Source organism: Neoarius graeffei, chromosome 22 (genome assembly GCF_027579695.1).
Source record: "Neoarius graeffei isolate fNeoGra1 chromosome 22, fNeoGra1.pri, whole genome shotgun sequence".
Lineage (NCBI taxonomy): Eukaryota > Metazoa > Chordata > Actinopteri > Siluriformes > Ariidae > Neoarius > Neoarius graeffei.
The window spans coordinates 27,434,083-27,448,549 of NC_083590.1; the positions used below are offsets into that span (position 1 = coordinate 27,434,083).

The 14,467-nt window shown below is 40.8% G+C and overlaps 1 protein-coding gene across 3 annotated transcripts in view; it reads right to left on the reverse strand.

Annotated features, from left to right (window-relative positions):
- Positions 1-5,310: 5,310 nt before the first annotated feature.
- Positions 5,311-14,467, reverse strand: part of kpna6 (karyopherin alpha 6 (importin alpha 7)) — a 71,369-nt gene continuing 62,212 nt past the window's right edge. Inside the window, exons 14-15 of one of the 3 annotated variants that reach the window (XM_060904701.1) lie at positions 11,388-11,506; positions 5,311-5,670 (exon numbers count right to left, since the gene is read on the reverse strand). In XM_060904701.1, coding sequence (XP_060760684.1) covers positions 5,638-5,670; positions 11,388-11,506 — 152 coding nt within the window. In that variant the 3' untranslated portion in view covers positions 5,311-5,637. Of the gene's footprint in view, positions 5,671-10,801; positions 11,507-14,467 lie in introns of those variants that run through there. The other 2 variants (XM_060904700.1, XM_060904699.1) reach the window with 2 other exon arrangements.

Below are 14,467 nucleotides of genomic sequence, written 5' to 3' on the forward strand. Positions count from 1 at the left end.
AAGGAGTGGTCCAGACAAGCCCCCAACATACTGCTGCGATTGGCGGAAGACTGAGAACATTGGAGGTCACTGATTGCCCTCTCCAGCATGGCACCCCTACGACATCAGTCAAGGAATTAAACTAAACTAACTAAAAACTTCTGCAAAGTCTTTCCACTAGATTTTGGAGTGTGTCTGTAGGGATTTGTGATTATTCAGTCACAAGAGCATTAGCACAACAGGCACTGATGTTGGGTGAGATGTTGGGCCTGGGGTGTAGTCCATGTTCTAATTCATCCCAATGGTGTTCAGTCGGGTTGAGGTCATGGTTCTATACAGGACACCCAAATTCTTCCACTCCAACCTGACCAAACCAAGCTTGCTTTGTGCACGGGAGCATTGCCATGATGGAAAAGCTTTGGGCCTGTTGCTTCCAGAGAAGGGAAACTGTAATACTACAGCATACGAAGACATTCTATACATTTACAGCATGTTGTTCCAACGTTGTGGGAACATTTTGGGGAAGAACCACATATGGATGGTCCACATACTTTTGGATATGTACTGTATATCTCAATCACAAGTAAAGTTACATATGGAATAAAACACAACAGAGCATGTTGATACTGGAAAATAATCAACAGCAAGGTGATGTAGTGCAGCTCTCCGTAAAGCGTCGTTTTCCTATAACAGTACATTCTGAAGAATTTCATTCCTTTTACCAGGAATAAAAACAAAATTGTTGACGATTACAATTTCTAATTTATTAATAAATGACGTTATGTTTAAAGTTGTGGCATGCCTGTGAGACAAGTTAGTTCCTGATATCAATTACATTATAGAAGCTATAAACAGCCTTTCTCTCCTAAGCATTTCTCTTTTTCCCTCACTGTTGAAGTTAAAAATAAAAAAAAAATCACAGCTTGTCATGTTACTGAGAAACCAGAAAGCACAAGTTCCTCTGTCCTGAAGGCTCTCTCATGGCGGAAAAATTATTGAAAGCACCGACACCAGAGACTCCAACAAATGTTAAACATGTTTTCTATATTTGCCATAAGTTATGGAGATCTTTAGCAGCTGGTAGTTATTTTCCACCTCCCTTATTACCTGACTAAAATAGTCAGTAATTGATATCTATATATTTGACTTTTATTTAAGTATTGTGTGTGTGTGTGTGTGTGTGTGTGTATAGATAGATAGATACATATATATTTGGACACTGACACAAATTTTCTTTTTTTACCTGTTTACTGAAACATATTCAGGTTATAGTTATATAATGGACATGGACATAAAGTCCAGACTTTCAGCTTTCATTTGAGGGGATCCACATTAAAACTGGATGAAGGGTTTAGGAGTTTCAGCTCCTTAACATGTGCCACCCTGTTTTTAAAGGGACCAAAAGTAATTGGACAATTGACTCAAAGGCTATTTCATGGGCAGGTGTGGGCAATTCCTTCGTCATGTCATTCTCAATTAAGCAGATAAAAGACCTGGAGTTGATTTGAGGTGTGGTGCTTGCATTTGGAAGATTTTGCTGTGAAGAAAACATGTAGTCAAAGGAGCTCTCCATGCAGGTGAAACAAGCCATCCTTAAGCTGCGAAAACAGAAAAAACCCATCCGAGAAATTGATACAATATTAAGAGTGGCAAAATCTACAGTTTGGTACATCCTGAGAAAGAAAGAAAGCACTGGTGAACTCATCAATGCAAAAAGACCTGGATGCCCACAGAAGACAACAGTGGTGGACGATCGCAGAATAATTTCCATGGTGAAGAGAAATCCCTTCACAACAGCCAACCAAGTGAACAACACTCTCCAGGAGGTAGGCATTTCAATATCCAAATCTACCATAAAAGAGAAGACTGTATGAAAGTAAATACAGAGGGTTCACTGCACGGTGCAAGCCACTCATAAGCCTCAAGAATAAAAAGGCTAGATTGGACTTTGCTAAAAAAAATATCTAAAAAAGCCAGCACAGTTCTGGAAGAACATTCTTTGGACAGATGAAACCAAGATCAACCTCTACCAGAATGATGGAAAGAAAAAAGTATGGCAAAGGCGTGGTACAGCTCATGATCCAAAGCATACCACATCATCTGTAAAACACGGCGGAGGCAGTGTGATGGCTTGGGCATGCATGGCTGCCAGTGGCACTGGGTCATTAGTGTTTATTGATGTGACACAGGACAGAAGCAGCCGGATGAATTCTGAGGTATTCAGAGACATACTGTGTGCTCAAATGCAGCCAAACTGATTGGTCGGCGTTTCATAATACAGATGGACAATGACCCAAAACATAAAGCCAAAGCAACCCAGGAGTTTATTAAAGCAAAGAAGTGGAATATTCTTGAATGGCCAAGTCAGTCACCTGATCTCAACCCATTTGAGCATGCATTTCACTTGTTAAAGACTAAACTTCAGACAGAAAGGCCCACAAACAAACAGCAACTGAAAACCGCTGTAGTAAAGGCCTGGCAGGGCATTAAAAAGGAGGAACCACAGCGTCTGGTGATGTCCATGAGTTCAAGACTTCAGGCAGTCATTGCCAACAAAGGGTTTTCAACTATGTATTAAAAATTAACATCTCATCTCATTATCTCTAGCCGCTTTATCCTTCTACAGGGTCGCAGGCAAGCTGGAGCCTATCCCAGCTGACTACGGGCGAAAGGCGGGGTACACCCTGGACAAGTCGCCAGGTCATCACAGGGCTGACACATAGACACAGACAACCATTCACACCTATGGTCAATTTAGAGTCACCAGTTAACCTAACCTGCATGTCTTTGGACTGTGGGGGAAACCGGAGCACCCGGAGGAAACCCACGCGGACACGGGGAGAACATGCAAACTCCACACAGAAAGGCCCTCGCCGGCCCTGGGGCTCGAACCCAGGACCTTCTTGCTGTGAGGCGACAGCGCTAACCACTACACCACCGTGCCGCCAAAAATTAACATTTTATTTACAATTACTTAATTTGTCCAATTACTTTTGAGCCCCTGAAATGAAGGGATTGTGTTTAAAAAATGCTTTAGTTCCTCACATTTTTATGCAATCATTTTGTTCAACCCACTGAATTAAAGCTGAAAGTCTGAACTTCAACTGCATCTGAATTGTTTTGTTCAAAATTCATTGTGGTAATGTACAGAACCAAAATTAGAAAAATGTTGCCTCTGTCCAAATATTTATGGGCCTAACTGTAGATACACACACACACACACACACACACAAAATGGTGCATGAAAGTTTGTGAACCCTTTAGAATTTTCTATATTTCTGCATAAATATGACCTAAAACATCATCAGCTTTTCACACAAGTCCTAAAAGTAGATAAAGAGAACCCAGTTAAACAAATGAGACAAAAATATTATACTTGCTCATTTATTTATTGAGGAAAATGACCCAATATTACATCTGTGAGTGGCAAAAGTATGTGAACCTCTAGGATTAGCAGTTAATTTGAAGGTGAAATTAGAGTCAGGTGTTTTCAATCAATGGGATGACAATCAGGTGTGAGTGGGCACCCTGTTTTATTTAAAGAACAGGGATCTATCAAAGTCTGATCTTCACAACACATGTTTGTGGAAGTGTATCATGGCACGAACAAAGGAGATTTCTGAGGACCTCAGAAAAAGCGTTGATGCTCATCAGGCTGGAAAAGGTTACAAAGCCATCTCTAAAGAGTTTGGACTCCACCAATCCACAATCAGACAGATTGTGTACAAATGGAGGAAATTCAAGACCATTGTTACCCTCCTCAGGAGTGGTCGACCAACAGAGATCACTCCAAGAGCAAGGCATGTAATAGTCTGCGAGGTCACAAAGGACCCCAGGGTAACTTCTAAGCAACTGAAGGCCTCTCTCACATTAGCTAATGTTAATGTTCATGAGTCCACCATCAGGAGAACACTGAACAACAATGGTGTGCATGGCAGGGTTGCAAGGAGAAAGCCACTGCTCTCCAAAAAGAACATTGCTGCTCGTCTGCAGTTTGCTAAAGATCACGTGGACACTCCAGAAGGCTATTGGAAAAATGTTTTGTTGATGGATGAGACCAAAATTGAACTTTTTGGTTTAAATGAGAAGCGTTATGTTTGGAGAAAGGAAAACATTGCATTCCAGCATAAGAACCTGATCCCATCTGTGAAACATGGTGGTGGTAGTATCATGGTTTGGGCCTGTTTTGCTGCATCTGGGCCAGGACGGCTTGCCATCATTAATGGAACAATGAATTCCGAATTATACCAACAAATTCTACAGGAAAATGTCAGGACATCTGTCCATGAACTGAATCTCAAGAGAAGGTGGGTCATGCAGCAAGACAACGACCCTAAGCACACAAGCCATTCTACCAAAGAATGGCTAAAGAAGAATAAAGTTAATGTTTTGGAATGGCCAAGTCAAAGTCCTGACCTTAATCTAATCTAAATGTTGTGGAAGGACCTGAAGCGAGCAGTTCATGTGAGGAAACCCACCAACATCCCAGAGTTGAAGCTGTTCTGTATGGAGGAACGGGCTAAAATTCCTCCAAGCCGGTGTGCAGGACTGATCAACAGTTACCGCAAACATTTAGTTGCAGTTATTGTTGCACAAGGGGGTCACACCAGATACTGAAAGCAAAGGTTCACATACTTTTGCCACTCACAGATATGTAATATTGGATCATTTCCCTCAATAAATAAATGACCCAGTATAATATTTTTGTCCCATTTGTTTAACTGGGTTCTCTTCATCTACTTTTAGGACTTGCGTGAAAATCTGATGTTTTAGGTCATATTTATGCAGAAATATAGAAAATTCTAAAGGGTTCACAAACTTTCAAGCACCACTGTGTGTGTGTATATAATGTTTCTTTACTATCAGCAAATACCAGCTTTTAAAAAGTGGTCTACCAGTTTGGTGTGCGTTATTGCAGCTGGTTACTAGTTAAACAAAGCAGGTTTTTTTTTTTCCCCCCAGCATGGATACACATCCTTATGATTCAGGACCTCCATCATCTTTCCAAGAAGGTCCTGGGGACATCTGGCAGTGTGACACTGGTATTTATTACTAATACCATGTTTTATATACACACACACACACACACACACACACACCAATCTTTAGTCATTTTATGACTCCAGGATGACAGTTGTGTCAGTGTTTTGAACTCTAATATTAACTACCTCCTGCTGGAAGCCCTTTTTCCTCCATACAGTAATATCAGTAAACTTTTCACTGGTGCGCTCATCTTGATTCAGTTTTCCAGCTTGACAGATGCTGCTTCACTTTCCATCAAGATAAATGGAGAAAGATTTTATTTCATATTAAAAGACAATCAGTGTTTGTTTGACTTCGCGAACATTATACATGTATATAATTAACATCAGGGCGGCACGGTGGTGTAGTGGTTAGCACTGTCGCCTCACAGCAAGAAGGTTCTGGGTTCGAGCCCCGTGGCCGGCGAGGGCCTTTCTGTGTGGAGTTTGCATGTTCTCCCCGTAGGTTTCCTCTGGGTGCTCCGGTTTCCCCCACAGTCCAAAGACATGCAGGTTAGGTTAACTGGTGACTCTAAATTGACCGTAGGTGTGAATGTGAATGGTTGTTCGTCTCTATGCATCAGCCCTGTGATGACCTGGTGACTTGTCCAAGGTGTACCCCACCTTTCGCCCATAATCAGGTGGGATAGGCTCCAGCTTGCCTGCGACCCTGTACAGGATAAACGGTTACGGATAAATGATTAAATAAGAGTTTCTCAATTATGACTTGGTATCTCAAATATGACCAGCTATCTCAATGAAATACGAGAACTTTATGACTCAAGTTCTCGTATTTCATTATTTTGAGATACCAAGTCATTATGACACACTCAATTAGATATTAAGTCATAATCAGACAATATGAATTAGTAAGCCATTATTATAACGCCATGACAGTATCGCAATTATTCGATACAAAGTCATAATGAGAATCATACTTATGAGATACCGGTACGTGTCCCCCGGCCAAAAAAAAAAAAAAAAAGTCCATAGTTAGCGGTATTGACTGCACAAAGGAAGAACAAAAAAAAAAAAAAAAAAAAAAACCACCCTGCAACTATAATGGAACAAATCATTAAAAAGTAATTAAAGGAGCGGTTTGTTCTCCTGTGCTGGAAAGCGCAGATGTGTTGAAACAGCATGGGAAAGCACATGGGGTAGAAACTGGAGCATGAGTGAATAATTTAAAAATAAATAAAATGATGCTTTTTTGTTCAGTTTAGATGTAAACATTAAAAAAAAAATTTCACAACAAACTCCCCCACCAAGTATAGCAAGAAACATTGCTTTTATTGCTAGTATGAAGATCTTAACTAAACCTAAAACCTCCACACCCCGAAGAATCGAGTGGTTTCTGTAAGATATGGTGTGTGTGTACACAAGTTTCTACCTTCGACAAGTGCCTTAAAGACTTTATTGAAAATATACTGCGTCCCTCCTCCCCCCCCACGGGGCGACATCTCTTTACACGGATAATTAGCGATTCTTGGCCCCCTAATCACCCTGTGGGCCCCCATTTTATGTTCCAGATGCATGCTGGCTTTCAAGACAATCTGACAAGATAGAAAGGAGTTATGATGTGTTAAAATATTACAACGACCAAAAAAAAAAAAAAAAAAAAAAGTGAACAAACAGCTCAGACAGTGCAATATTTGTTTTTCTTTATTCTTTTTTGCATGTTATTCCCATTCTGAACAAACCTTTTAAATCTCTTTAAAACATTTGTACAGTATTGTTAATGTACATGTTCATGGTTTTCATGTGTGTCGTTCATTCATTCAAACGGTCGGTAAAGTCAAGTCAGTCACAGTATGAGATGGGAAGTAGTTGGCAAAAGGAGGAAAAGAAATTTATAAATACGTTAAAAAAAAAAAAAAAATTACAGGACCAGGACACAAAACTCCACCAGGGCAAGATGACTGGATTGACAGTTATGTATAAACATGTAGCATTGTAAACATACGAGTTTGCCTTTTAATTTATTTTTTTAAACTCATTTTTATCGATAGAGCCAAGCATTAGGCTGCAGATTTGGAGGAGACAAAAAGTCTCGAAGATAAAGAGTAAATCATCTACAAGATCTAGGACGGAAGACCAGAAAGCCTCGGCTGTACATGTGGCCTTTAGCAATTTTTGCACTTCTTGGAAGTCAGTGTTTAATCAGGGAGAGCATCAGGAAATTGTGCCGATAAACAACTTGTCCACAACAGGTCTGCATAATTTTCTGATTTGAAATGCGACTTGTATTCGATTTCTGAAGCCCTGATCTGATAATCTCTCTCTAGGACATGCTTCAGCCTGAACCGAAGCTTGGTATAATCCCTGCACGTGACGGATTTTTGAGCGGCTGCTGCAGGCGACTGCTCCACCTGCGTTCTTTCCCTGAAAGTTAAACCTGTTTCGATCGAAATTTGCAGCGATTGAGACCTGATTGCTTATACACTGCTGTAGAATTAGAGGTTTTACAGAACTGTATAAATGTAAGCATCATAAAGACAGCGCTGCAGGAAAAGGACATTTCTCCTATGATATCTGGATCCCAGTATGAAAAGGGTGCCATCAAAGCAAATAAACAAAAACGAACCCCTTGATTTAAAAAAAAAAGGAAAAAAAAAAAATTAGTCCAGCATAATTTAAATTAAATTAGCATTTAAATTTTTTTTTAAGTTTACCAATTTGGTGTACAAACAGCAGACCGTCACATGTCTACAGAAACTACTCAAGATAATGTAACCGCTTCATGTGATTACTATAAGATATGAAAATAGAGCAGCAACATCTGCACAAATACGTGCACATTCAAGTAAATAAAGAAATGAGGAAAAAAAAAATTTTAATCAGACGAATCGATATACATCAGCCACCAGTCTTCGTTGGTCTGATTGGCACTTTTGTGAAAAGGAGTGCATTTGCATTTTTTTTGTACAAAAAAAAAAAAAATTTGAATAATTCTTTGTGTCATGAGCCACTGATTAGCCCCGCCCCCTCCAGCAAGAGTCTCGGACAGAGAAGAGTCACGTATACGCTTAATAATAACAACCTATTTTCCCCAGTAACCCCTTTATCTACACGTGTACACACAGCTGCAGAATCCCTTCAAGTGCAACGCAATCTGGTCAAGCGGCATTTAACCAAAAAAAAAAAAAAAAAAAATGCACACAAAGCTCCGTTTAATCTAGTATCGGCATTTACGGTCAACTAAACCTTACTTGATCTCCGTGGATAAATTGTGCTGTTCATCAAAGCAAGGGATTGAAGAGCTTCAACCATTTTAGATCATAAAAACTTGCACTTAAAGGAAAAGTCCACCCTGAAACACGTTTTAAACTACTTGTGATGTGTTAAGTAATTCTGGTGCTAATTTTTTTTTTTTTAAATTCCTGTGAGATTTTGGGGGTGTGGCTTGCACCGAGGTCATAGTGAGTCACTGACGCCTTCACACATGCAGCGTTTTGTCTGGTTTGGATCGAACCCTTTCGCGGTGTTGAAGAAAAAAAAACACAGCGAAGATGCAAAATCTATTAAACTAGTCATCGTTTCCTCGTAATTTAAAAAAAAAAAAAAAAAAAAGCATGGCTCGATGCTGTCCAAGCTCAGGCGAGTCATCATGTCTACAGACCTGGTAAAGAGCTTGCTCACGTTCTCCATTGATGCATTTCTGACTAGTGAAAGTCAAATGTGTCTTCACGCCTACACACCCCTCAGTTTTTTTTGGTTGGTTTAACTGCATGTAATGAGAAAACAAGCTAAAACGATTCAGACTGGACTGACGGGCGTGAAAGAGTGTCATAATAGGTGTGAAAAAAAAAAAAGTTCTCGCTCTGACAAACGAAAGAGCAAGAGCTTCATCTCACACATCGTTTTCCAGCATGTTCAACGTCATAGACGGTAAACGCTGAGTTAATGATCAAAAACGGCAACGTGATGGAAGTTGATCTGGTGTGTCCAGATGAGGAGGTGGGACAGATGTGCAGATCAAATCATTGTCGAGATTTAACTCAGACTGCACCACGATCAGCAGCAGTCGTCGAATGGCATGAGTAGGAATCTGTGAAAACGCTAGTGCATCAATGACAAATGTAAACTAACTTCCTGAAGATCAAATAAATCTATTAAAAAAAAAAAAAAGTCACTCAGGGTGGATTTTTCCTTCAAGTCGAGCGCTGAAACTAAACTTGCGTGTAAAATGTTTATGCCATGTTACGGGAAACGGCTAACGTTTTCACACGCTACGCACAAGCTGATCTGAACCGCTACGGGACACGACAGCGCGAACGGTTTAAACCGTTTCCTTTAACTGTAGTCAACTTTTCAGCTAGCAAAACAGCGCTCGCGCTCCAACATGAACCTCCATGGAATGCCATCGTTCACCAGAAGATTCGCTCTGTACACTGATGAAACAAGCCTCAGGATTGTGTAATATATAAACAGAATTGGCATGAAAATGCAAACGGATCTGAAATTTCCAGTTCATTTCATGAATCGGATCTTCTCGGCTGAGTGATAGCACTGTTCAGGAGAATTAAGGTTCACGCACAATTTCGGGAAGGAAGGAAGAAAGAAAAAAAAAAAAAAAAAAAAGCTCAGCTTGACCAAAAACTCATGGATGCACCGTCCTCGATGCTGATCATGCATTACACCAAAAGTGGACGACATAAATGTGTTATACAGGTATATACACACACGTACGTAGAGCACATACTCGTCTAACTATATACTATAAAGTTTCACCCCCAACACCAGGACTGATTAAAGCTACCAGATCGCGATCTAAACTTCCCGCCCGCCACTTCACAGAACATCCGTCAGTCACCGTCTCGTTCCTCATCGGTCTCGACCTTTACCCAGATACGCGCGCATGCACACACGCACACGCATGCACGAGTCAGTGTAGTGTACATGGAGGAGAAAAACGCTTCCGGAACTCAAAATTTAGATTCGAATCGTCCGAGCTGCACGAAAAGAAGACAGGACGTCGCATTTGGGCCTCTGTGCAGTACCGAGAGTCCCAGAACACATTCATATTAAACATACGAACGTGCATTAGCAGGAAATCAGAGTTGTTCTAGAAGCTGTTTCCTCCTTCATGTTGTTGTGTGCAATGATAGAGATATTCGTGTGTGTACAATATACATATATTTATAAATTTTTCACCTACAGGCTAGTTTTTTTTTTTTTTCCTTCTTTGTTTACGCATCCCTTGCCATCTTTATTAAAATCGCCAGCAAGTGGAAATAATACTAAACAAAAACACTAAATCCCAAGCAACACGAGTGTAAGGACAAGCGCAGCTGGGGAACGGTAATCACGGAGTGACAGAATCGAAAACCTGGCAATGGATACACCGACACTGATGATGATCTAACGCCGTGCAAGTGCAAAGGCGCGACTCGGAAAAGACCTTAACACAGTCTGCGCCACCTACTGACACCAGGCTGCAATTACAGCGCAAAAAAAAAAAAAAATGAACCGAACCCCAAACTACTTAAAAGGAAAGCAGAACGGGTGTGTTGGTACAGAACTGCCCCCCCCACACACACATACAGAGACGAGCCAAATTTCAATTTCGTTCTAAAGCCTGATGAAACCCCAGCCCTACACTATACACTCCTCTTCTTTAAATTAATAAATCGAACGGGATTGCAAAATCTATTGGTATTCAGAACACTGCACACCACTAATTATTCTGCCTTTCAAATACCACTAGCCTGGATATCAGTTTCAGCACTGCAGGAAGAATTTCCAAACCAAAAATTAGAGACGAAGAAACAGAGGAAAGAAGAAGAAGAAAAAAAAATCCAAACAGCACTATTTAAAGTGTCAAAGCCTCTGAAAAGTGTATCGTTCAATTACAACTTGCCAAAAACCATCAAAAGCGCATCATTTTCCAAAAACGGCCTGCACGTGCAGGGAGGGAAAAAAATTAAATAAAATAAACCAAGGTTAATGAAGCAGAAAAGAAAAAAAAAAAAAAAAAACAGGTTTATGAGATTGTGTTGGGAATGTGTGCCCAGGAAGGTAGTTTTAGACTAGAAAAGGATTTATTATTATTATTATTATTATTATTATTATTAACCCAGATCCTATGTATAAGTGGCACTAAACTGAAGACAGAATAAAACGAACTAAAAACCAAGCTCCTGAAGTCTCGCATGAGTGAAAACAGTGGTAAAGTTCATCTGCAAGCAGCGCGCTTCCTCTCAGTCTGTCAAGATTAATGTGCCGAGGGCACGTGGGATACGGCCTGCAGTACAGGTTACGGGCACGGGAAGGACCTGGACGCATCGGAGGGAGTCTAACCGAGTGTTGGGAGGTTGATTAGAGCTGGAAGCCCTCCATGGGGGCCTCCTGCTGAGGGAAAAGGTACTGCTGCTGGTTCTCGTCCACCTGCGGAGCTAGACTGGCGTCGTCTTCTTCCACGCCGAAGTAGTGCTCGATGAGATCGAAGGCCTTCTGGTAGATCTCCTGGTTCTCGTGGCTCTGAAGGAACTCGATCTTGTCCAGGCCTGAAGAGGAGAAAAACAAGGCAGAACGTGATCCTTTAACAGGTGGACACGTGGGATTGTATTTCGCATGGCAAAAGTTAGAAAGAGCAATTACAAATGCTGATTACGCAAGTGGGGGCGGCACGGTGGTGTAGTGGTTAGCGCTGTCGCCTCACAGCAAGAAGGTCCGGGTTCGAGCCCCGGGGCCGGCGAGGGCCTTTCTGTGTGGAGTTTGCATGTTCTCCCCGTGTCCGCGTGGGTTTCCTCCGGGTGCTCCGGTTTCCCCCACAGTCCAAAGACATGCAGGTTAGGTTAACTGGTGACTCTAAATTGACCGTAGGTGTGAATGTGAGTGTGAATGGTTGTCTGTGTCTATGTGTCAGCCCTGTGATAACCTGGCGACTTGTCCAGGGTGTACCCCGCCTTTCGCCCGTAGTCAGCTGGGATAGGCTCCAGCTTGCCTGCGACCCTGTAGAACAGGATAAAGCGGCTAGAGATAACGAGATGAGATGACGCAACTGGTTTAAATGATCAACTTTCGACTTTAGAGACAAATGTAAATTTTTAATATTCGGTCGGACAGGCAAGCTTAGCTCTTTTAGTAATACAGGGTGTTTCGAAAAATTTGATATTTCAGATGTAAATATCCCAAAAACTACATAGTCTCAGCGAATGAAACTGAACAGGCTTAATGTTGATCAATATAAAATTTATTCCTCAAAATTAAAAAAAAAAAAAAAAAAAAAAAAGTGGATTCCATGAACGATTTCACAAATTTTCAACACGTGCGCTGCCTGAGAGACACACAGCCTTCCTGTTTGAACTTTTTGTGCAGTGTCCAAATCTGCACTGCAGCTGCAGGGCTCGACGTTAACTTTGAGACATGGTTGCCCGAATGGGCAACCATTTGTAGAAATCCGGTTGCCCGAACTCAGAACATGGTTGCCCAAATATTACATACTTTTTTCCTTTGAATACACTACGGTTCAAAAGTTTGGGGTCACTTTCACTACATTCAGACTGCAACCTGAAACGACCCATATCCGATTTGTTGTGAAATCCGATTTTTTTGTTAGGCCGTTCACATTACCAATTATATGAGACTTGTATGCGATCTCCAATATGAACGGAAAACGACCCAAAAGTGTCCCGCATGCGCAAATTGACACGTAATAAGCACATCTACGTAATACGTTTAAAAAAAAAATAATAAAAAAAATAAAAGCGCACTCTTCAAGTTTCCACCAAAGAGGCGGGATTAGCCAACGCAGAATAGTGACGTTTGTCTCTTGTTGATGACGTGTAGGTCGTATGAATGCGACCTGTCCGGTCAGACTGCAGTCGCATGTGAAAATAACGGATATGCATCGGAATTAGGACCACATATCCAAGCGGCCTGGGTCGCATGTGAAAAAAATTGGATCTGTGTCGTTCAGATTGCCAATAACAAATCGGATACAGGGTCACATATGGGCAAAAAAAAAAAAAAACGGATATGGGTCGTTTCAGGGTGCAGTCTGAACGTAGTCTTTGAAATGTCCTTATTTTTGAAAGAAAAGCACTGTTCTTTTCAATGAAGCTCACTTTAAACTAATCAGAAATCCACTCTATACATTGCTAATGTGGTAAATGACTATTCTAGCTGCAAATGTCTGGTTTTTGGTGCAATATCTCCATAGGTGTATAGAGGCCCATTTCCAGCAACTCTCACTCCAGTGTTCTAATGGTACAATGTGTTTGCTCATTGCCTCAGAAGGCTAATGGATGATTAGAAAACCCTTGTACAATCATGTTAGCACAGCTGAAAACAGTTTAGCTCTTTAGAGAAGCTATAAAACTGACCTTCCTTTGAGCAGATTGAGTTTCTGGAGCGTCACATTTGTGGGGTCGATTAAATGCTCAAAATGGCCAGAAAAATGTCTCAACTATATTTTCTATTCATTTTACAACTTATGGTGGGAAATAAAAGTGTGACTTTTCATGGAAAACACAAAATTGTCTGGGTGACCCCAAACTTTTGAACAGTAGTGTATGCCACAAACACACATGCTCTACTAATGCCTCTTCAAAGCTTATTTTGTTGATTTTCTTATCATTCGTATTTATTTTAAAACCAAATTTCTCCAAACCAGACATAATGCCAAAGTTTGTGACTTTAACGTTTTTTTTTTTTTTATTTATTACTCAACCTTCTCAGACGCTGTCTGTATCAACAAGCATTGACACTAGCGCCCCGTGTGAGTAATGTGGTAATTACACTACGTTCAGACTGCAACCTGAAATGACCCATATCCGATTTGTTGTGAAATCGGATTTTTTTTGTTAGGCCGTTCACATTACCAATTATATGAGACTTGTATGAGATCTCCAATATGAACGGAAAACGACCCAAAAGTGTCCCGCATGCGCAAATTGACACGTAATAAGCACATCTACGTAATACGTAAAAAAAAAAAGCGCACTCTTCAAGTTTGCAAGTAAAGCATGGAGATGAGGCGAGACCTGGCGATGTGGTTTTTGTGGCGGCGGCTGAACTCGCACAATAATCTGATTAATGTGGGCAGCAGACTAATGAGACCGAAGGTGTCAAATTACTGGAAATTTCCAGAACAATCTTATAATCTTGTAATACAGGATGGTTTAAGTTATAAATCAGTTATAGAAACTGTTTTATTTAATCAGGCTAACAGATCAACATCCAGGTCCCTACCAAATCCACCATTAGCTTGATCAGTTCTATAAAAGTCTATTTAAATTCTGAAAACTGTACAAAAGTTGTTTTCCACCAAAGAGGCGGGATTAGCCAACGCAGAATAGTGACGTTTGTCTCTTGTTGATGACGTGTAGGTCGCATGAATGTGACCTGTCTGGTCAGACTGCAGTCGCATGTGAAAATAACGGATATGCATCGGAATTAGGACCACATATCCAAGCGGCCTGGGTCGCATGTGAAAAAAATCGGATCCGTGTCGTTCAGATTGT